Genomic DNA, 20,468 nt, shown 5'->3' with positions numbered 1-20,468 from the left:
CGTGCCTGAAGACTTTTGAACCTATAGCTGAATTCAATTCAAATTTCACTGAAACAATAGCTTGTTTGATCATATCTCAACAGATCTGACAACAACCCATAAGAAGGCAAACTCGTGTCCTTGTCGTAGTCAGCTCGATCAGCGGATGATGTTGTGGGTCGTTGTGTTGGGGGCCATTGACTTACCTCCATGTCTTTTGAAATTGGTACGAGGCCTCCGTGGACCGCCACATGAGAAGTTCGGCTAACTCTCCCGTGCTCTATATTCCCTGCCTCTTCGAAAGGTAGTGCAGAGTTGTACTGCTGCTCCGGAAGAATGGACATGTCCGTTGAGAAGTGCTGGCCCTCTGCTTGAGTTGTACTCCCATTGTCTTCTGACATTAGGATTGGGCATACCGTCCGAGGCTGCACGCCTTCATTTCCGGAGACTCTCCGTCGTTTGGCGGTGTTCGTGTATGTCTCCGCAGCACCATACGGTTGCTGGCTTTGTAGAGCATGATAGAAGGGTATAGGTCCTTGCGGATTAGGAGACATAGTGTGGGAAGGTGGTCTGACATCCATTCCAGATTCAGGTCCTGCTAGAGATCGCGAAAATGTACGCCGGGACTGTTCGTTGCTGCCTATGCTCACGCCTTTTGGAAGAATCGTGCCATCCTGTATAAATCTTTCGATTTCCACGTGACAGCAGATTAACTTCGATAAACGGGTGCGTCCTTTTGCAATCTCGGCTGCCTTTAACCCTTGGGCTAGGAGACTGTGGACAAGGTCTTCCATCACTACGAAATCGAGAGCGTGGGATTGCTCTTCCAATGTCGAAAGCATTCGTTTCCGGTAGCTGCAGAGCAACTGTATATCCTCTTCATTGGTGTTTTCCATACTGCGGCGCGTCAGAGAATGCCAACTTTGGTTGTTTTTGTGCTTACTCCCACTTGGCGCCATCCATTGAACGCAGAGAACCGGGGCCTCCGATTTCCGCGAATTTCAGGTATTGACGAGAGTGAGTGTATCTCTTGGCCACAATCGTCTTCTTTATATCAAATTCTCTAGCGATCTCTTCGAAAGCGGCGGTTTTGCTGTCTCGCCCCTTTGAGAGCTTCACTAACGGCAATGCTGCATATCGGTCTACTGCATCCCCAAAAAGAATAATTTGTTGCCGATACAGTATGTTACTTTGATCCATGGGCTGCTCTATTCTCAGGTACATCGCCTTTGCCTGTGCAATCGGATCCGCCTGGATGAGATTTTCATGGACTTTACGTGACTGTGTTGTTATTTGAGCATCAGTCATACGTTGAGTGATTTGATTTAATCTTTTCAACCTTTTTTTGTCTGAAAAAAGGCTTTCAAAGTACTTTTCGTGTGGTAGTTTGAGAGCATCATGTGGTTGGTGTGGCTGGTGTGGCTGGTGTGGCTGATGTGGCTGGTGTGGCTGGTGTGACTGGTGTGGCTGGTGTGACTGGTGTGTGGCTACATCGGCGGCTCGGACCGGCATCCGAAGACGTTCGATGGATGTAAATACATCGCGAGCCCCAAAATTCTCTGGAAGAATCGTACACCACTCGAGTATAGTCCCTTTTTGTATGAAGTCACGGAAACAATCAAGCAAGGCCTAGATACTGTTAAGTCATACACCAGCACTGACTCGCACAGTCCGCAACAATCAATTAAGTGGGTCCTAGAAGGTTCAGATTGGATTGATTGATTACCGCTTTAAGCCTAGTAGTTACCTATAGGAGTTTAAGCCCTACCTAGATAGGTAAGTGGGTCTAGGAGAGTGACCGGATTGAATTGATTGTTGCGGAGTCTACTGACTCGAAAGGGCCGGCTCACTTTGTTTTCGATGACATAGGATGGCTTGCACTGGCTCAATGCTTTTATCAAGTCCTTCTGATATCTAGGAGATGTCATTCTCTCGGAAGGGGGGCGTTGGTGTTCGCGAATTCAATGGCAAGGAGAATCCGGAGAGTAGTTTGCAGACTCCGCAACAATCAATCGGATCGGCATGATTGATTCCTATCTAGGTTAAAGGCTGCCTAATGAAGTAATTCTTTAACCTATATAGGAATCAATCATGTCAATCGATTGATTGTTGCGGAGTCTGGTAGTTTGGGTTTGAATACCCGTCGCGGGTGTTCAGATCTAAACTACTTTGGGACTCGCCCATCATGCAGCGATTGAGGTTAGGCCTGGTTTAAGCACATCACCTCCGCACTTGTCGCTTAATTCATAATGGATCGGCCCCTAGACTTAAACGCCATGAAGGCTTTGTACCACATTCCCACGGGCCTTTGCTTCAACAGCCGCCCCGCTTGTGACAAGCCTCAACATGGCAAACCGCGGGCCAATCCCTGCGTCAGACAGACCACTGTTACAGTTGAGATGGACGAATATGGGCATGGATAGTGTCTTTCGCGAGAGACCAGCCATCCCGACAGGCATATCCTTTTTAAAGTATTCACGCGTTTACTGCTGAGCTCAGGCCGGTCGGCCAACGTTCGTGTTATAATTTACTTTCCACAAGGCTGAGACGTCCCCTATTTGCCTCACCGTTTCTGTGTCTTTCACCGGTTGCCTTCCTGCACGACACTCACTTTCAGATGGCTCAAGCTGAAGCACCTGCTGCGACTGTATGTGACCAAGCCCGTTGTTATCATCGCTGATCCCAAAGACAGGCCGCGAACGCTGTTGTAGCGTTTACTGAATACTCGGGGTGCAAAGGATACAGGATCATTGTGCCAAAGCAGTTCTCGACCAAAGACTCAAAGTTGCTTATGAAACTCCAGGTCTCAGCCATCGATGCGCATGCTGTATCTGGAGTGGAAAGAGACACGATAGTCAACACCGCAGCGTGGACTACTGAAGGCCAGCCCTGTGTACACATCAACTTTTGCCCCGTCTCAAGAGATGACTTTAATTACCCAGCATTTTGTCCCTTATCTCTGGTAGAGAAATGCGGTCGTATTGTGGCAGGCGTGTGTGTGGTGTCCCTGGGCCAGTGCCGGCAGTTAGCCCAACGCTCAAAGCACCTCTCTTTAGATCTAGATAATAACCTGGGATTGCTCTTGGAAAGGTATGTAAAGGCGGCATACGTTCGAAAACTCTTACTGATCGATGTAGGCTCTGGCCGGGACGGAACACCAATCTCGTTCACGATGATCGTCAAGTGCGTGCCATCAATATGTGCTTCGAGAGCCTCGAGGACACCTCAAACCCCTCACCCAGCACTACATCAGCCATCTGTTCGCAATCGACGTTGACAACTACAACGGAAGCGAGGAAAGACAACCTCGGGGTGATAACGCGACGTCGGCGACGGAATAGTAATGATTGTGCTGCTGAAGCTCCTGAGCCGAAGCGCGCGTACACTGCGCCGACCTTCAGACTCAGCTCTGAGTCCGTTTTTAGAAAACCGACATCCTCGTCCACATCCACTGTGCCTGACCGAGACATCATTCATGCGCCAACGGCCGAGATAGGAAACCTCACTCCGCTTCCTGCAAGCACATCCAAAGCAGATATGATGGTTTGCCTCGGGCTGGACAACAAAATACATGGCCTACTCCTTGTAAGGGACTGAATCGCCGTTCAGCAGTCGTTTACTGACGTATAATACGATTATAGAAAGAGGCCTACCAAGCGCGAGACTTTATATATCAATCCCTAGGCCATCTATCTTGGAAAGATGTTCCGGTGGAAGTTAGGCAAAAAGCAACCTTAGAGATGGTTAAGAACGCATCCAAGGAGACGAAACCTTACTACGAAAAGGGCAGGTGGTGTAACAACGGTATAGAAGAAAATTGGGTTGCGTGGTGGTACCTTTATTCGTGCTTTCGATACAAGTGAGTACAACTAACAAGATTATTGTATAGAGCTAACATGATATATAGAAGTAACAGGCAAGCAAGATTAAACAAAGCCAGAGCTACTCTAACTCAAGACGCTGTGAGAGGCGGTTATAAACCCTCAATCGAAGACATTCAAGGTAGGGGGAAAGGAAATTTGGAGTGGCGGGACATACAAACGCCGTCCAGACCGACAATCACCTCTTCCTCGATACCAACCTCTGTACCTGATCTAGGGATGAATCCCGGCTTGAGTTTCGAGTCTTCGGTGGATATGCAGTGCGGGAATAGCATATTTCCAGAGTTTCAACAGAACTCGATTGACCCTATGTCACTAGAGCTTTGGAATAGAGTTTTGGAATATGATTGTCTTTCTGGATATCCTTATTAGAGCATAATGTTGGAAGGCCTTGTACGATCGTACGGTGAATAACAGTAGCTAAGGTAATCTTGTGTATTGGTATTCTGGTGTATGATGATTCTACGAATGTGGGGGCTACGAAGGTATACATAGCGTTGGGTCCGAGTTGGGCCGAAGTAGGATCGAGGCGGTACATTGGGCCTTATTAGGCGACACACCGTGTGTATGCCGACACTGGCAATCTTTTCTTATTGTAACGACTGATGTAAGGAAAAACGGGTCTTCTAAAAAGGGCACAATGAGAGGGATTCCAAATAGGCATATGTGCCTACTCCGTAGGTCGCTGCACAGATCCCTCTACTCGGATTGACAGCTTGTTGCTTTCGATGAAACGTTCTAACGCGCGATTTGGTGTTGCTTTCGTGAATGCGTCCGCGGGGTTGTCCTCTCCGTTGATCCAGCGGATCTCAGTGATCTCGCGACGCTCGTATGACTGCCGAAGCGCCATGATGTCGATCATCAGTCGCTTCTCAGCAGTTGTTCCGAGTTTGACGAGGCATTCATACAAGGAGTATGAATCCGTACACACAATAAGTGGGATCGGTGGTAGACCTAGGCGTCCTGTAATTATCTTGAGGGTTGTTAGGATAGCGATAGCGATGTCGACACCGCTAACCATGCCGTACGTTTCTGAGGCAAGAACGCTCCGGGTAACGCGTTTGCATTTGGTCGAACTCCAATGGATTACGTTACCACGAATATCAAACGTGCTGTCTTGTCGACTCGACTCATTCGCAAGGATAAGTAGGTACCCTAGCTGTGAGCTAAGGTCTTGGTTGTTCGCGAAGGATCCGTCTGTGAACACTACCAGCTTTGCTGTAGCGAGGTCGAGAGGGACGTATCGCAGGCCTCGTTGTATGCTCTCAGATTGCCACTGCAGCCGGCGGTTAAGCTTCACGTATTCTGTGTCCTTAGGTTGTTGTATTTGCGCAGCCGCGGAAAGATCGAACGATGCTTCAGGTTGGCATATCGACGCAATGTACGCGCCACGCGCGCGCTGCTCCATGTACTTCTGTGCTCGGTTTGCTGCCTTCGGATCAATGATTTCGATCTTGGCACCTTGTCCCTTCTGCGTAAGTAGAATCGTGTCTCCGCGCAACGTTAGAGTACATCCGTTGAACTCGAGTGATACTTCTTTGGACAGTCTCTCCTTGGGCTTAGCTCGAAAATTGGCTTTCTGGAGCGCAGCGTCTTCTGCACCAGAGAATGCAGGCGTCCCAATCGCGAGAGTATCGTCTGTCTGCAGGCCCACTATTCCAAACGCTTCCCGTCTCCCGTTCGTGATCAGGAGGCACGGGTCATACGTTGATGTAGCCATGTCGAGCTCCTTGCAGTGGTGTCCTTGGTACGTAGCAAACCAGTGGACTCCTGCTTCCGCGATTCCATAGAGTGGCTTGATTACGCGAATAATTGTTCCCTTGGGATACTTTGTTATAAGCTCCTTTGGGAGGTGCGCTAAAACCGTGCGGAATAGCTCTGTTTGTGCCTGTGGGTACGCTTGCGTGATATCTCGTAGTTCCACAACCATGCCCTCATCGAGTAATGCAGGCGCTAGGGCTAGAATCAGGCGCTGGCTGGCTCGTTGGATGGTTGGCGACTGCGTCAGGATCTCGTGTTTGCCCTCGTCATTGTAACCTTGAACAACGAGGCGTGATTTCTCGTACGGGACCATGGTCTTGCCTTTGACTTCGCGGACCATGCGCGATTTGAAGATACGATACCCGCCGTGTAGAGTTGGATCAAACAGCTCAAAACTGAATACTCCACGGCCGACGAGGTCGTCGATCTCCTTCTGATCGGATGCTTCGAATGGAGCGCCCGGGACGTTAATCACGCCGTCATTGCGTAGCTTGACGGCCAGGGCGTAATCGTCCTCCTCCTTCTTCGACAGGTACTGCACCTTGGGCTTGTTCTTTGATCCAGGTGGGCGGCCCCGCTTGCGCGGCTGAGCCGCTTGGGTGGCTTCCGCCGGTGGTACCGGTAGTGGCGGTTCATCAGCAATCGCTTCGTCTGTGGTCGGAGATCCACCTGTGCCTTGATCTGCGCCGTCTATCGCTGTAGTCAGATCGCGATAGTACGGTTTTACGACAGTGGATCGGAACGTCGTTGGGCCGTTGATCATGTCTACAGTAACATCGTGGTCCTTCATATCGATGACTCTATACGGCCCTTGCCATCCATTCTTCTCGCGCCATACCATCACCTCACTCTGAAGAGGCAGTGACAGTACCCCGTCTGTAGTAGGCCCATTCCTGGTACCAAGTGCGTTGCTCACCGCATGTTCCGCTGAGGCCTTCCGCAGCGCCCTCATCGCTTTCTGGATTGCCTCCGCGCGATGGGTTATCGAGGGAGATGGTGGTGAATCCATGGATATCCGGGGGTATGCACCGAAGACGAGCAGCGTGGGTACGAGCCCGTCTGGGCCTGCGGTGTCGTTGACGGCCTTGACTGCCATCTGCAACACTGCGGCGTCGCTGGTGCCAGTGTCAAGCTCTGTCCTCAGGATCTCGTACGCGCGTCTGAGCGGTGCGTGGTATCTTTCTACCTTGCCGATAGACCAATGGGCCTCGGTTGGCACTTGTTTACATGTGATTCCCATGATCTTCGCCTCTGATCTGAATTCGACTGACGCGAAGTTGGTGCCGGCGTCGTGGGTGACGATATCTGGCGGCCCTTGGTATGTATCAATCCAGAGCAGGCGGAGTGCTTCCCAGGTGTCTTTCGCGCTCATAGACGGTAGAAATCGCGCGCCGTTGAATGTTGTAGCCGAATCGATCACGTGAAGCACTGGTTTCCCACTCAGATACATCACATCTACGAGGATCTCGAAGTTGAATTCCCGATCATCTTTCAGCCTAAACTTGAATCGGCGCGGCGCTGGATCATGCGCTTGGCAGTGATGGCAGAACGTTTGGATCTCTCGGAGCAGCCGTTCATCCACGTCCTCGTGTCCTGCGCGTTTGAGCAATCGTATCAGCCGTTCGACGGCTGGATGCCCGAACCTCCGGTGTAAGCGTCGGAGCTCAGTCTCCGTAAGGAATACGCGCGCGCGCTCTGCCTTGCTTAGGTGGAACCACGGGTGTCCCCATTTGCGAATCACTGGAAAGGTAGCTTTTCCTTGTACCAGCTGGTCCGTAGTATTGTTGAAGTACACGTGGAGCCGGTCCATGTCTTTCAGACAGAGGAGAAACGGGGTGGGTGCGTTCAAGACCTCAAATTTGATCTTTCCAATCTGTGTCGATACATGTGCGGTTCCAATCGAAGTAGTGACGCTTCCTTTGCCAAATTGCACAGATGCGTTTCCAGCAGTAGACGTATCTAGAGTTACGGTGGGGTCCTCAGTTTGGAGCGCCCAGAACTGCTCCTTTCCGGCTGTCGATACATTTGAGGCACCAGTGTCAGGAAGAATGCCTTGGTACGTGATTCGCGAGTATCGATCCTCGATAAGGAACTGCGTTGCGGGCGTAATAGGCTCCTTGCACCTGTAGACGTCTTCTCCAGTCACGTGGTGCAAAAAGGCCTGATCTGTGAGGTACTTAACTGCCAATCTTTGGTCCTCATCATCTTCGTCTTGCTCCTCTAGGAAGAACTGGTCGACTTCTTCCCCCTCGTACGCGACGAGAAATGTGCTAAACTCCATTTGCTCTCCCGTAATCGCGCAGTGTGTGATGTACTGCGCTTTTGAGCGTTTTCTTTCTTCAAGCGTGTGGTTTGTGGACCAACAGCCTGTCTTGCCGCAGACGTAACATTTCTTGTCGATTTGTGTGTTGACTCCAGAGCGGTGCTGAAGCCCACCGCGTCCGCGGGTGAATCCGCTGCGTCCACCGCGAGGGTTGTAATTCCCTCGCAATCTTCCAGAGCTGTTGTTGTTGTACCGACGATCCAAGTAGTACTGGCTATCCGTATCCGCCTCAGTGAAGTTGACGGAGACGGTCATGGCGAGTGAGTTTTCGATTGACGATCGCAGATCTCCAAACAGAACCTCGCATTCTAGAGACGGCTTGTAGAGTGCCATCTCGAGCTCCTTCACGCCTCGGCATGCTGTGATTACAGTCGTTCGGAGCGCGTATTCTCCCATGTACTGCTGTCCAAGTGCTCTTTGACACAATTGGAGCTTGTCCAGCATGATGTCAAGGACCTCGTGGAGGTTCTTTTCGGGGTTCTCCCTGCGGACTTTGACAAACGATGTCGTCGTCCAGTCCGCGTAGTAATGGCCGTGGTTGACGTCTGTGTCGAAGTGGTTCTTGAGCTTTGTGTAGGCAGTCAAGAACGTATCCATCCGCTGATCGACGAAGTGGAGGTAATACTCCTCTGCGCGGCCGTCGAGAATCCGTGGAAAGACTGCATGGAACTGCCCTGGCTCGATGTCTGCGTGATAACAGATGCTGTAGAAGATCTTCAATTTATCGTCTAGGAGGTCGTACGGCTTTCCCGTATACTTTTTGTCTCGGTCCCACATTTTCACGAAGACATTGATCGTCTTAGGATCCAGTTTCTCATTGCCAAACTCGATTGGTGGAACTGCCTTGTACGGGTCTGTTTCACCAGAGGGCACAATTGGGGGAACGCTCAGTCCCTTCGGACGTTGCGGGTATGCTGGTGTATACTCGCGGAATCGGTCGAAGTTGTTGTAGGTGAGGGGAGGTTGCTGACTTTGGACGCGCTGATAGGCTGGCTGCGGTGCGGATTCAGTTGTCTCTACAGGCTGGCTTCGGATTGGTTGGTTTTGGGCTTTCTCAATCGTTTTTGCTAGCTGGTCCTGAATCTGTTGTTCTTCCTCAACGGTCTCCTGTCGTCCTTGCACACGGGCGTGGGTCTGGTCTTGATCGCGGGTTTGCCGACTGTCTACGTCTCGGCCTCTTGTCCTTACAGGCGTTTGGGTTCGGCTCTGGGCCTGGCTTGATAATCTCCTGTCTGTGGACTGTACTGATCCTTCACTGCGTTGTTGCCGTAGTGCCCGCTCTTGCAACATGTGCGCAGCTGATCGTGTGTCAAACACAGCCGACTGGAATACGTCCTGAGGCCATTCTAGGTACTCCTCCATGCGTAATAACCTAGCTAGAGACTCACTAGGTGCCATATTAATACGGCCAGTATACACTCCCTTAAAGCGGAGGATCCGCTTTAGTTCCTTTGTGTATATTGGCTGGGCACGTAGGAACATTGCCTCTGTCCATCCTTCAAAGTCCTGACGGAACTCCCAAAAGAGTTCTTCATCTGCTGTTGGTCGATCTGTATAGTCCGCAATCGCACGCGCAATGTACGTTGTTGCTGTAGTAATCCCTACCTCATCGTCTGGAGCTTCAACGTTGTCCTCCCACATCTCTGGATCGATGTGATGCCATTCTCTTGGTTTTATGTTTGTGGTCCCTAGTAGCGCCTCTAGTGTGGGTACCACTCTTCTACTACTGCTCGCCATTCCTACTGCCGGTGTCCTGGCTACCGGTGCTCTTTCCGATGATGTTCTCTCTCCTGCCATTGTGTTCTTGTTGACGCTTGTTGCGCTAGCTGCGTTCGCTAGAGATGCGTCGGTGGTCGTGGGTTGTACACGGGTCAAATCTCAACCGGTCGGTTGGCGCGTGTATAGACGGCGTCTTGGAACGCTTCTGATACGGCTGTAACGGTCGGTCGCTAGCCACGAACGACGCCTGATATAGCTAACAGTGAGCTTAGCATAGATAACTCCGCCTTGCTGATATAGGCAATCTAGGGAACGCGCGGGGTAAAGAATCTATCTCTTCTTAACCTAACTGTCTGTGACTGCCGTGCAATCACTGATCAGTGTTGGAAGGCCTTGTACGATCGTACGGTGAATAACAGTAGCTAAGGTAATCTTGTGTATTGGTATTCTGGTGTATGATGATTCTACGAATGTGGGGGCTACGAAGGTATACATAGCGTTGGGTCCGAGTTGGGCCGAAGTAGGATCGAGGCGGTACATTGGGCCTTATTAGGCGACACACCGTGTGTATGCCGACACATAAGATAATACATGCTGTTCCCGTTGCTTCTATTTTATGCGACAAGTTCACGTAGCGTCCTGTCTATCAGACTCCGCAACAATCAATCGGATCGGCATGATTGATTCCTATCTAGGTTAAAGGCTGCCTAATGAAGTAATTCTTTAACCTATATAGGAATCAATCATGTCAATCGATTGATTGTTGCGGAGTCTGCTGTCTATGCGGTGTCCAATAGACTGCTGCTACTTGCACTTGACTTTGACCTTATGAAATGCATAGGGTCTCTACCCACCCCATGAGTGTTCACAACATTGTTCCTGGAGGCTCGGGCCGTGTAACCTCCCTTCTGCTGCATCAACTGCCTAACCGAACGACCTTCCCGCATGTGCTGATCGCTTCGTCACTATACCCGATCTGCGGTACCACCCAACGTGGATTTGATTGACGTAGTGTCCAATAAATCCAGGCCCATTCACGGCAGGAGGCCCACTCTCACTAGGTATACCGTGCCAATCTCGGGACGTCCGCATAATGCGATTCACTTGTGCATGGGTATGATCGCTCTGGCTTAGACTGATGGCGCTCGAAGCCCATCCGGAATAACGGAGGCATGCCGTGAGGGTTGCCTCGTGCCTACGTTCGCGTGCATGTCGTCTGCCGACTCGGGCCACCTCCTAGACACTAGGGTCGTCTTTGTGTCTAACGCTTTACTAACAGGATGGCCTGGCACCAGTTGAAAGATACTTATATATCATGCACCTTCCTGCAAGGCTGAGACGTCCTGCGTCCATCGTCTCACCGCTCTTACGTCCTTCACCGGTTGCCTTCCTGCACGACATCTTATTCCAAATGGCCCAACCTCCGCCCTCTACCTTCATGACTGCTGAGCCACGGAGACACAAGCGTAATTGTTGGACACTGCTCTGGGAGTACATAAAAATGATCATCAGACCCGAGGCAAGCCCCGAAGATCTTGACTTCGAATGTGCTGGCTCCCCTAGCTTGGATGATACAGTACCTCGAATACCTCCTGCATCGCTCCAACTAGAAATCAAAGACGACTGCTCTAGCATTTCAACCACACCAGAGATCAGTGATCGGAATGGTCTGGTCTGGTCTGGTCTGAGGGTACAGACCAGACCAGACCAGGTGCTTACATAAGGACCGGTCCGACCAGACCGGTCCGACCAACAAGACCGCCAAGAATGAGGCTGAAGCAAAGAAGGAAGCCGAGGAAATGTGTTTTACTACTGACTGTCAATCTAGTCGTCTTCGTTCTCACTATCCTCGATATCGCTGTTCCCCTCAGCTTGGGGCTTTCCATACCAGGCCCGGAGACACTCGCACGCTTCTATAATATCTGCCTTCAGCCTACCACGGCGATCGACGATAGTAAGCTTCGCGCTACTAAAAAGACGTTCGCATTCATCCGACATAGGCGAGATCGCAAACATGTCTAGAGCGAAGCGAGCGAGATCTCGTTGGGAGTCGTAGCGAGATAGCCAGTACGCAATAGCCTCATTGCAACCTGCCTCTTCGTTATGAAGCCGGTCAGTAGAGATGTATTGTTCATACAAATCAGTTGTAGAAACTGGAGCGTCTATTCGAATGCGCTTATGTTCCCGCTGGCGATCAAATGCTGGGTCAGGATCTCTCTCCTTCCTGGCTGGTGGTGGCAGCATCTCGACAGGGTACCTTCCCTTATACTCTGTCTCCCAGAGATGCTTCACCGCTAATTGTGCGTTTTCAAACCACCTCTTCTTCTCTTCGTCGCCATGAAGAACCCACTCTTGCCTGAACCATCCCCACTTGCGATATGGATCAAGGATTTGAGCCGCATAATATGCCGGTGGAAGGTCAGTATCTTCAGGGAATCGATTTTGCCAATTCAGCTGCTGATTGTTATAGTACTCAACGCACTTTAACCAAGCAGCATCAGCGCAGCCTTGAAGGTACTTCCATGTAAAGTTGTTATCGTCCTCAGTGTGGATGTCGTGGTAGTGATCCTTCGTCTCGCTTATCTCCCGGAGAAGGCAGTCCAAAGTTGAAAACCAGTCCGCAAGTGACGTCTTCTTACCTTCAGAAAGCAAAGTTGCAGCATAGAAGTCTTTGAGAGCGAGTTCAATCTTTTCAAGCTCAAACCAGTGCTGTCCATCAAGCTTAAAGTTCGCGATCCCTACGGAGCCCTTTCCAGGTACATGACGAGCCGAGAAGAGCTCTAAACGTTCTCGAACATTTAATGCACGTGTAATCGAATAAAACCATGAGTTCCAGCGGGTCGAGTTGTTCTGGATAAGCTCAAGCCCGTCGAATTGCGAAAGATCTCCGCCGATAATAATTGTAGCAAACTCCTCACGCCGTTGTGGAGTAAGCCTGATGTATCGCACCAGGTTGTGAAGACGACCCAAACATCCGAACTTCTTCCAGAGCTCTTCCACCTTCGTATAGTCGCCACGTTGATGATGCTTCTCCAGCTTCGCAAGATACTTCTCACAGTTTCGCCCCATAAGGAACGCCTGGCAACAGAGGTTGATGACATGGCCCAAGCAACGCAGCCGGCGATGACGACGTTGTTTTGACTTCATCCATGGGCAGAGATCCTTGAGTATAAACTCAACAGCGGTATCATTTGCCGAGGCATTATCCAGCATAAAGTATCCAATCTGATCTCCGCTAATGTCGTATTCTTCCAGCAATTCAAGGACCACCGATCCAAGATTCTCTCCAGTATGTTCGCCGTATATACGTCGCATACCTAAAGCGGTAACACGTCGCATGCCGGTAGTATCAATCCACATAGCGACGACGCCTAGGATAGCGTAAGGGTTTGGTGAAGTCCAGAGATCAAAGGAGATAGAGATCCTACTCCGTGAATGGTGTAGGTCCTCCCTAAGCTGTTGCTTCTTCGATATGAATGCATTCATTACCCAGCTTCGGATAGTCTTCGCAGCCTTCGGGAGGTGGTTGAGTAGTGCCGGATTTAAAAAGAGGAGTAGTTCACGAAAGTACTGGTTCTCTAATTGAAAGAAGGCGATATGGCAGTACACAATCCAACGAATTAGAAGCTCTTTAAACTTCTCTACTGACTCCTTCCAGAAAAAGATGCTGGAAGCAGCCCCATCCTTTTGCTGGTCGATTATAGACTTCCGTACAGAACCCTTTCGCTTGATGCCACTCTGGGGATCAATCTGGTGCTTCTGTTCCAGGTGATTCCGGATCCTAGAAGTGCCATTGATGACAAACAACTCTTGCTTGCTCTTCCCAACCCTGCACTCATGGCAGTAATACACCTCTTTCTTATCGCTATCTCGAATGTATTGGAGTCCGTACTTCCAGATGTGTGATGTACCTTGACGGAAATCCTTCCTTGCAATTATTGCACGTTTCACGTACGTGATACCGCCCTGCACGAACTCATCTGGAGATTCGTGATATTGAATAGGAGTGGGTGATAGTATAGGGGTGGGTGATGACGTGGGCAGACTCCGCAACAATCAATCGATTGACATGATTGATTCCTATATAGGTTAAAGAATTACTTCATTAGGCAGCCTTTAACCTAGATAGGAATCAATCATGCCGATCCGATTGATTGTTGCGGAGTCTGGACGTGGGGATAGGAGATGGAGTAAGAGACGTTAAATCTAGTCTTATAATATTCGATGGGGACGGTGAGGTTGGTGTTGAAGGCTCCATAACAATAGTATATAAGTAGGTTGTTAAGGACTTGATTGTTCTATGTAAGTAGAAGACTTACCTTGATCTTAATGACTCATATTGTGCTAAATTTTCTGGCTAGATTAGTCTAAGATCTAGTCACGTGGACCTATTTATAGCCGGACCGGTCCGATCATCTAGACCGGTCCGACCACGGTCTCAAAAAATCGCCAGACCAGACCAAGTCTTGGCGGTCTAGACCAGACCAAGACCAAGTCAGACCAGACCATTCCGATCACTGCCAGAGATTTCCCCGGGACTATCATTAGCAGCAACAACGGCCAAATTATGGGACGAATATGAAGAGTTAGCTCGACGGAAAAGGATTGATTTGCGATACCCTGAGGACACTTCTGAAGGGGACAAAACATTTAATGCAAAGAGCTGAAGAACTTTCCCAACTTGACAACAAGTTGTGGATTGGGCCAGACGAAATGCGACCAAGTAATGTCCCTACACGTTTCTAATGCCGAGGCTAACAAACATAGGTCAATGACATCATAGAGACAACTCATTTCATCATTGGTAACGAGGGGTCTCAGGTGTTTGCGGAGGAGCGAAAAGACGTTAAGTTCTATGTGGCTCAAGACGGTTCGGTGGGGCTTATCGAATAGCTGACAACATGGTCTAACTGGGCATCATTATTGTTTTCCCATCGTTATATGAATTCAATGTTCTTTACACCTACCCATCGCTATATTTCCTCCCTAGAGTCTTGCCTACATTAGTTGAAGGTACCCCTGAACGTGTGTGGAAATAACAGCCATGCGATGCCATACAGTCATTAGCATATACAGCAAAAAATTCAAAATCAGCCACATTTACATTTGGTAGGTGACCGTCATTGTGTGATTCGTACACAGGGTTGCTGCATAACGAGGATTACTCCTGGTTGTGTGACTGCACGCCAACTGCGGGCTTTAGTGAATGGCTTGGCTAGTGATGCGGTACTACCTTCCTGCCCGCGTTCCCATACACCTCGATTAGCCTTGTCTACTCTAATTTAGGATTCCAGTCATCCTGACAAACCTCCGCTCCCTGCTGCAACCTACTCTTTAGACAGAGCCATTGGTATCTTAAGCCTTTGCTGTACACTTAAACAGCCTACTGTTTAGAATTTTCCTTGAAGTTCTTAACAAGGTTATCCTTTAGGGCCTTTATCCTTTGACACAATCATAATCACCTATCCATTGACAGATGTACCATACAATTGATCCCAACGCGCAATATGACCGCCTACATTCACCTGGCGAGGAAGCAGACCAACCACGGACACCTCGAATTCAGCAGGCCTGTACGCTATGGTGGACTCGCAAGCAGTATAGTTATTTATCTGTCTGCTGACTGGAGATACTTTTGACGCCCACTAAATCCTTGCGTTTCCCCACAAGATGCGATTGCTGGAGGATGTCGGCCATAGGGCTTATCCCTTGGCTCCTCTTTGGGCAACCAGGCAGCCACCTATTTACCCGCTAGTACCTTTACGGCCTAGCTCCTTCTCTCCTCCCACTGCGTATATAGACCTCTTCCCGATAGCTCTAATACGACATGATGATTCTCCCCAACCTTGACGCTTGACAGGTTATGAGCCCTCACCCGCTCCCGTAGTCGCTCACGATAATTCTATTAGATATTTTGACGACCCGCGCGCCTCATCACGATCATCACCCTCCCCGCAAAACAGCTCGGTGACGTCGCAATCGCGCGCCACTTTAGCAATCGCGACCCCGCAACTTGCAGCTCATCGATCGCTTGGACGACGACGAGCTCCTCGCTGCTCACCGCCAAAAATCGCTAGCCGAACGGTCTTCGACGTCCGCCGCGATGGCAACTTACACCTCCTCCACAGCTGTCACAGCGCGCCTTGCAGCCGACGGCAAAAACTGGAAGGACTGGATTAAACAACTCATCAATTACGCAGCCGCCGATGGCGCTGTAGCCGTCCTAGATGGCGCTCCGCGCCCAGAATTTGACGCTACAGACGACAAATATCGCATTACCGCCATGCAGCGCCCGATCACTCATCCATTAGGCACCTCAACAGACGTTATCCAAGCCGAGCTTGACCGTGTCGGCAAACTCAACAAGACTATAGGACCGTTCAACAATGAGGCTCGACAGCTACTTAAAGAGGACAAGCTTGCGCTTGACTCATGGGTCGCCCGAGATGCCCGACTCCAAAACACCATACTCTCATCCATTGACAAGCCTCTCGTAGCTCAGGTGCGCACTTGCCCCACCGCCCACGATATGTACAAGGCTCTCAAGGACCTAAACAGCAACGGTGACTACGCCAATGCTGCTCTCGCGTGGACTGCCTTCATCGACCTCCGCGCTGAGACCCAACCCACAGTCCGCAGCTATATTGGAAAGTTTCGCGAGACAATTAATGACATCACGGTACAAGGCATCACACTTGGATGGAAGAAGCCTTCAGCAGTACCTGGTACATCCGCCGACCGCGACATCGAAGACCTGCTCATCATCCACTTCCTTCACGGCTTAGCTCGTGTACTCCCACAGTGGGTAGAAGCTCGCAATAACGACCTCCGCCAAGGCCATACATGGTCTATCGACACGCTCGTCGCGTCACTCGAGGATCACCTACGCCATGCCCCAGATGAGCCCGTGAAGACTTTCCTCTCCGTCTCTAAACAAGCGGAGGAGAAGCGCGTTCTCACACGCCTAAATGGCCGCGGCAATGGCAACAACAGCAACCAGAACTCTACTCCTACTCCTTCGTCTCTGCCGACGCGCAATAACAACCAACAGAAGCGTACTCCTCAGCCTGTTGGAATGTGCGATCACTGCAAGCGAGAGCACCCAGGACCTAATGAGCTTTGCTGGAAACTTCACCCTTCTCTCACCCCAGATAATGTTAAGAAGCGCACCGCAGACAATGCCGCTAAGAAGGCCGCAGCTGCAGCAGCTCGTACAAACGTTACAGTGGCCAAGAACAGCAACGACGACGATGCTGATCAGTACGATGCTCACTCATACGTGACAGTCGCCACCTTCGTCTCTCCGACTCTCCTCAAGAAGGCAGTCTCCAATCACGACTATCAACAGCGGTACTGCTACGACACTGCCGCTAACCGGCACGTCTTCAATAACCGCTCGAAATTTTACGAATACGCTCCAATCGACAATGACGTACACGGCTCTACCGGATCAACCACCGCCGCCGGCGTTGGCACTGTACGCCTTGAAGTCGTCAAAGCCGACGGAACAACAGAGAAGATCTCACTCCAAAACGTCCTCTACTGCCCCGATTTCGCCACCAACGTCATCTCCCAAGCTCCATTCAAGCGCGCGGGAGTGTGGTATCACTCGGGCAAGGACAAATTGTACACTGCCTCAGATGAGGAGCTAGCTTACTTACCAGAGATCGACGGTATACCCAACTTTCTCGTAGTTACAGAATCCTCCAAGGCGCCGGCCGCTCTCTCATACGCCTCTCTTGTTTGCTATCGAAGCTCTGCCGATGAGCCCTCATCCTCACGGCCAGCCACCGACTGGCATCATATCATGGGACACGCTGGAATAGACGCTATTAAGGACACTGCAAAAGTTGTACATGGGATGAAGCTCACTACTTCTACCGTCACCAACTGCGAGCCCTGCGGCCTCTCCAAATCAAAGCGAAATATCTCTCGAATTCAACAAACTCCACCCAATACAGCGCTTGGCAAGGTCCATGTCGATGTCGTCGGCCCCATCACTATACCTGGAAAAGATGGAGAGCGTTACTTCATGCCTATCACGGATGGCAAGTCACGCCGACAGTGGCTATTCACATCAGACAGCCGCGCTGTACTAGGCCAACAGCTTATTAATTGGTGCAAAGCTATGAAGGCCAAAGGCTTTACCATCACTATCCATACCGACAACGCTCGCGAGTTTATTAACGCCAGCAACAAGCAGTACTTCGATAGCGTGGGCATCGAGGTAGTTACGTCACCACCTTATGATGCCACTCGCAATGGTATTGCAGAGCGCGCCAACGGTATCACAGAGGATCGAACTCGCGGAGCTCTTATTGCAGCCAAGCTTCCTATAAAGCTGTGGCCCTACGCAGCCAAATATATGGCCCGCATTCACAACCTCGTCTCCAACAGCAACCTCCCAGGAAAGATCACTCCTTTAGAGGCCTGGAATCGCTCTATAGGCTACCCAAACCCAGTCCCAAACGTCGCCAAGATGCACGCTTTCGGCCATGTTGGATACGCCCATATACCCGCCCAGAAGCGCGTTAAAGGTGACAAATTTGCACCTCGTGCTCACAAGGGCCACCTCGTCGGTATGATCGGCGAGAACATCTACCAGATGTGGATCCCAGAGACTGATGAGATCGTTACCACCGCCTCCGTGCGGTTTGATAGCTACGACTCACCCTCCACTCCTCCATTGTCTCCCATCATCGGCCCTTCACCATCACCGAAGGTGCTCCCATTTAAACCTCTCATCAACCGCCTCGCCGACGCCGCTACAACTCCACCCGCTCCTCCGCAAGATGGTGATGGCGGCGATTTGGACAATCATCAGCTACCTCGTGCTGATGGCGGAGATGGCTTTGATGGTTTCGAGGATGATGATGAAGCTCCACCAGCTCCTCCAACCCGTGGTAACAACAAGGCAGCGCGTCGACATGAGATTAACGCGGACCTCAACCCAGCTCATATCATACACGGCCCTCGCAATCGCCGGGCACGTGCTTTCTTCACTTCATCTACTTTTGATCGCTGCTTCGCCATGGCTCTCGTCAAGCCCACTCTCGGCTCAAAGCTTTCAGAACTTCCACCGGAGCCTCGCAACTATCGTCAGTTTCTCAAACATCCTCGCCGCGATGATCTACAACTCGCAATGGACGATGAGTACAACGCTCTTATCGCCAACGGTACTTGGCGCCCTGCTACGGCAGAGGAGATTGCCAAGTATGAGATCATCCCAGGTCAATGGGTGTGGACGTATAAAGGCAACGCTCAAGGCTATCACGTGAAAGACAAGGCTCGCATGGTGGCTTGCGGCAACAAGCAACAAGAATCAATTTGGTACCGCGAGGTTTACTCCTACCTCGTCCGAACTTCTACGCTCCGCATCCTCCTCGCCCTTGTGGCTTACTTCGATCTAGAGTGTGAGCAGATCGACATGATTACTGCTTACCTCAACGCTCACCTCGACGACGATGACGTTGTCCTCCTTCGCCTGCCCGCAGGCTGTACTGGCTTTGGGAATATTGTTCGCCTTCGCCGCGGCATGTACGGCCTCCGTCAGTCAGCCCTATTGTGGTACAACGACCTCAAGGACTCTCTCAAAGATCTCGGCTTCGAGCCCATCGAAGCAGATCCCTGCGTCTTCGTCAACCCAACAACAAAGGCCATCATAGTCGTGTACGTTGACGACCTTATCCTTATTACACGTGACGTGACCTCTATGAAGGCACTTAAGTCACAACTCCTCAATCGATACAAGGCTCGTGACCTTGGCCCAATTGGTTTCTACTTGGGAATTCGAATCCTCCGCGATCGTCCCAACCGCTCTCTCTCTATGACGATGGATAGCTACGTTGATCGCATTGTCGATGAGTATCACCTCGCCAACGCTCCAAAGGCAGACAACCCCCTCCCAAAGTCGGCCCTCACCCTCATCAAGCGTGATGACATCGCCGACAACAACCTTATACAGCAGTACCAATCGCTCGTCGCGAAGCTACTCTATCCTACCTCCATTATTCGCTGTGACCTAGCTTGGCACGTGAACTTCATGGCACGCTTTGCAAACAACCCTACGTTAGAGCAACTGTCACTGCTAAAGCACATGCTCCGCTACTACAACGGCACGGCAACTCTCGGCATCAAGTACCAAGGTGACCTTAAAGACGCTAATATGGACGACCCAGATCACATGATAGGCCTTAAGGCCTACAGTGACTCCGCCCATGGCGACAACAACGAGCGCAAGTCGTCCTCCGGCTACGTCATCAAGATGGCTGGAGGCGTCGTCTCATACAAATCGTACCGCCAGCGCCTCGTTACTCTCTCCTCCACAGAATCAGAATATATTGCCATGACGTATGCTGCCAAAGAGATCAATTGGCTTCAACGCCTACTCTCTCAGGTTGGATACGTCGGTAACGACCTCAAGCCCTTCAAGCTGTACACCGATAATCAGCCAGCGCTTAATATGATCCGCAAGGACGGCCATCACGAGCGTACAAAGCACATCGACGCGTACTTCAAGTATACAAAGCAGCAGTACAAAGACGGCAACCTCAAGCTCGACTATCTCCCCGGCGTAGAGATGCCCGCCGACGGCCTTACGAAGCCTCTCGACAAACAAGAGCACGCTAAGTTCATTGGCCTCATCGATATGGTGAACGTTCCCCGCATGTAGTCTCTCAAGGCACCTCCAGCGAACGTCTCTTTACGATTTCCTATACATTTCATTCACTCAGATGGCTTGCCACCTGGTTCCGGGGGGTGTGTCGGCCATAGGGCTTATCCCTTGGCTCCTCTTTGGGCAACCA

General features: G+C 50.7%; 5 protein-coding genes across 5 annotated transcripts; 2 read left to right on the top strand and 3 right to left on the bottom strand.

Annotated features, from left to right (window-relative positions):
* Positions 1-38: 38 nt before the first annotated feature.
* Positions 39-1,287, bottom strand: PtrM4_105090 (uncharacterized protein; the record flags this gene model as incomplete). Its single annotated transcript, XM_066107612.1, has 2 exons — positions 39-876; positions 923-1,287. 2 exons carry the CDS (start codon positions 1,285-1,287, stop codon positions 39-41), a joined length of 1,203 nt encoding a protein of 400 aa, XP_065962061.1.
* A 1,309-nt stretch (positions 1,288-2,596) lies between these two features.
* Positions 2,597-3,909, top strand: PtrM4_105080 (uncharacterized protein; the record flags this gene model as incomplete). Its single annotated transcript, XM_066107611.1, has 5 exons — positions 2,597-2,626; positions 2,672-3,069; positions 3,117-3,564; positions 3,621-3,783; positions 3,887-3,909. 5 exons carry the CDS (start codon positions 2,597-2,599, stop codon positions 3,907-3,909), a joined length of 1,062 nt encoding a protein of 353 aa, XP_065962060.1.
* Positions 3,910-4,530: 621 nt separating this feature from the next.
* PtrM4_105070 (uncharacterized protein) lies at positions 4,531-9,585 on the bottom strand (the record flags this gene model as incomplete). The annotated part of the gene is made up of 1 exon (XM_066107610.1): positions 4,531-9,585. The coding sequence occupies one exon, from the start codon at positions 9,583-9,585 to the stop codon at positions 4,531-4,533; it is 5,055 nt and encodes a 1,684-aa protein (XP_065962059.1).
* A 1,902-nt stretch (positions 9,586-11,487) lies between these two features.
* PtrM4_105060 (uncharacterized protein) lies at positions 11,488-13,023 on the bottom strand (the record flags this gene model as incomplete). Its single annotated transcript, XM_066107609.1, has 1 exon — positions 11,488-13,023. The coding sequence occupies one exon, from the start codon at positions 13,021-13,023 to the stop codon at positions 11,488-11,490; it is 1,536 nt and encodes a 511-aa protein (XP_065962058.1).
* A 2,743-nt stretch (positions 13,024-15,766) lies between these two features.
* On the top strand, positions 15,767-20,335 carry PtrM4_105050 (rve domain containing protein; the record flags this gene model as incomplete). Its single annotated transcript, XM_066107608.1, has 1 exon — positions 15,767-20,335. The coding sequence occupies one exon, from the start codon at positions 15,767-15,769 to the stop codon at positions 20,333-20,335; it is 4,569 nt and encodes a 1,522-aa protein (XP_065962057.1).
* Between the last annotated feature and the right edge of the window lie 133 nt (positions 20,336-20,468).

The sequence above is a fragment of the Pyrenophora tritici-repentis genome, chromosome 5, assembly GCF_003171515.1.
Source record: "Pyrenophora tritici-repentis strain M4 chromosome 5, whole genome shotgun sequence".
In the NCBI taxonomy this organism is placed as follows: domain Eukaryota; kingdom Fungi; phylum Ascomycota; class Dothideomycetes; order Pleosporales; family Pleosporaceae; genus Pyrenophora; species Pyrenophora tritici-repentis.
This window is presented reverse-complemented; position numbering and strand designations above follow the sequence as displayed.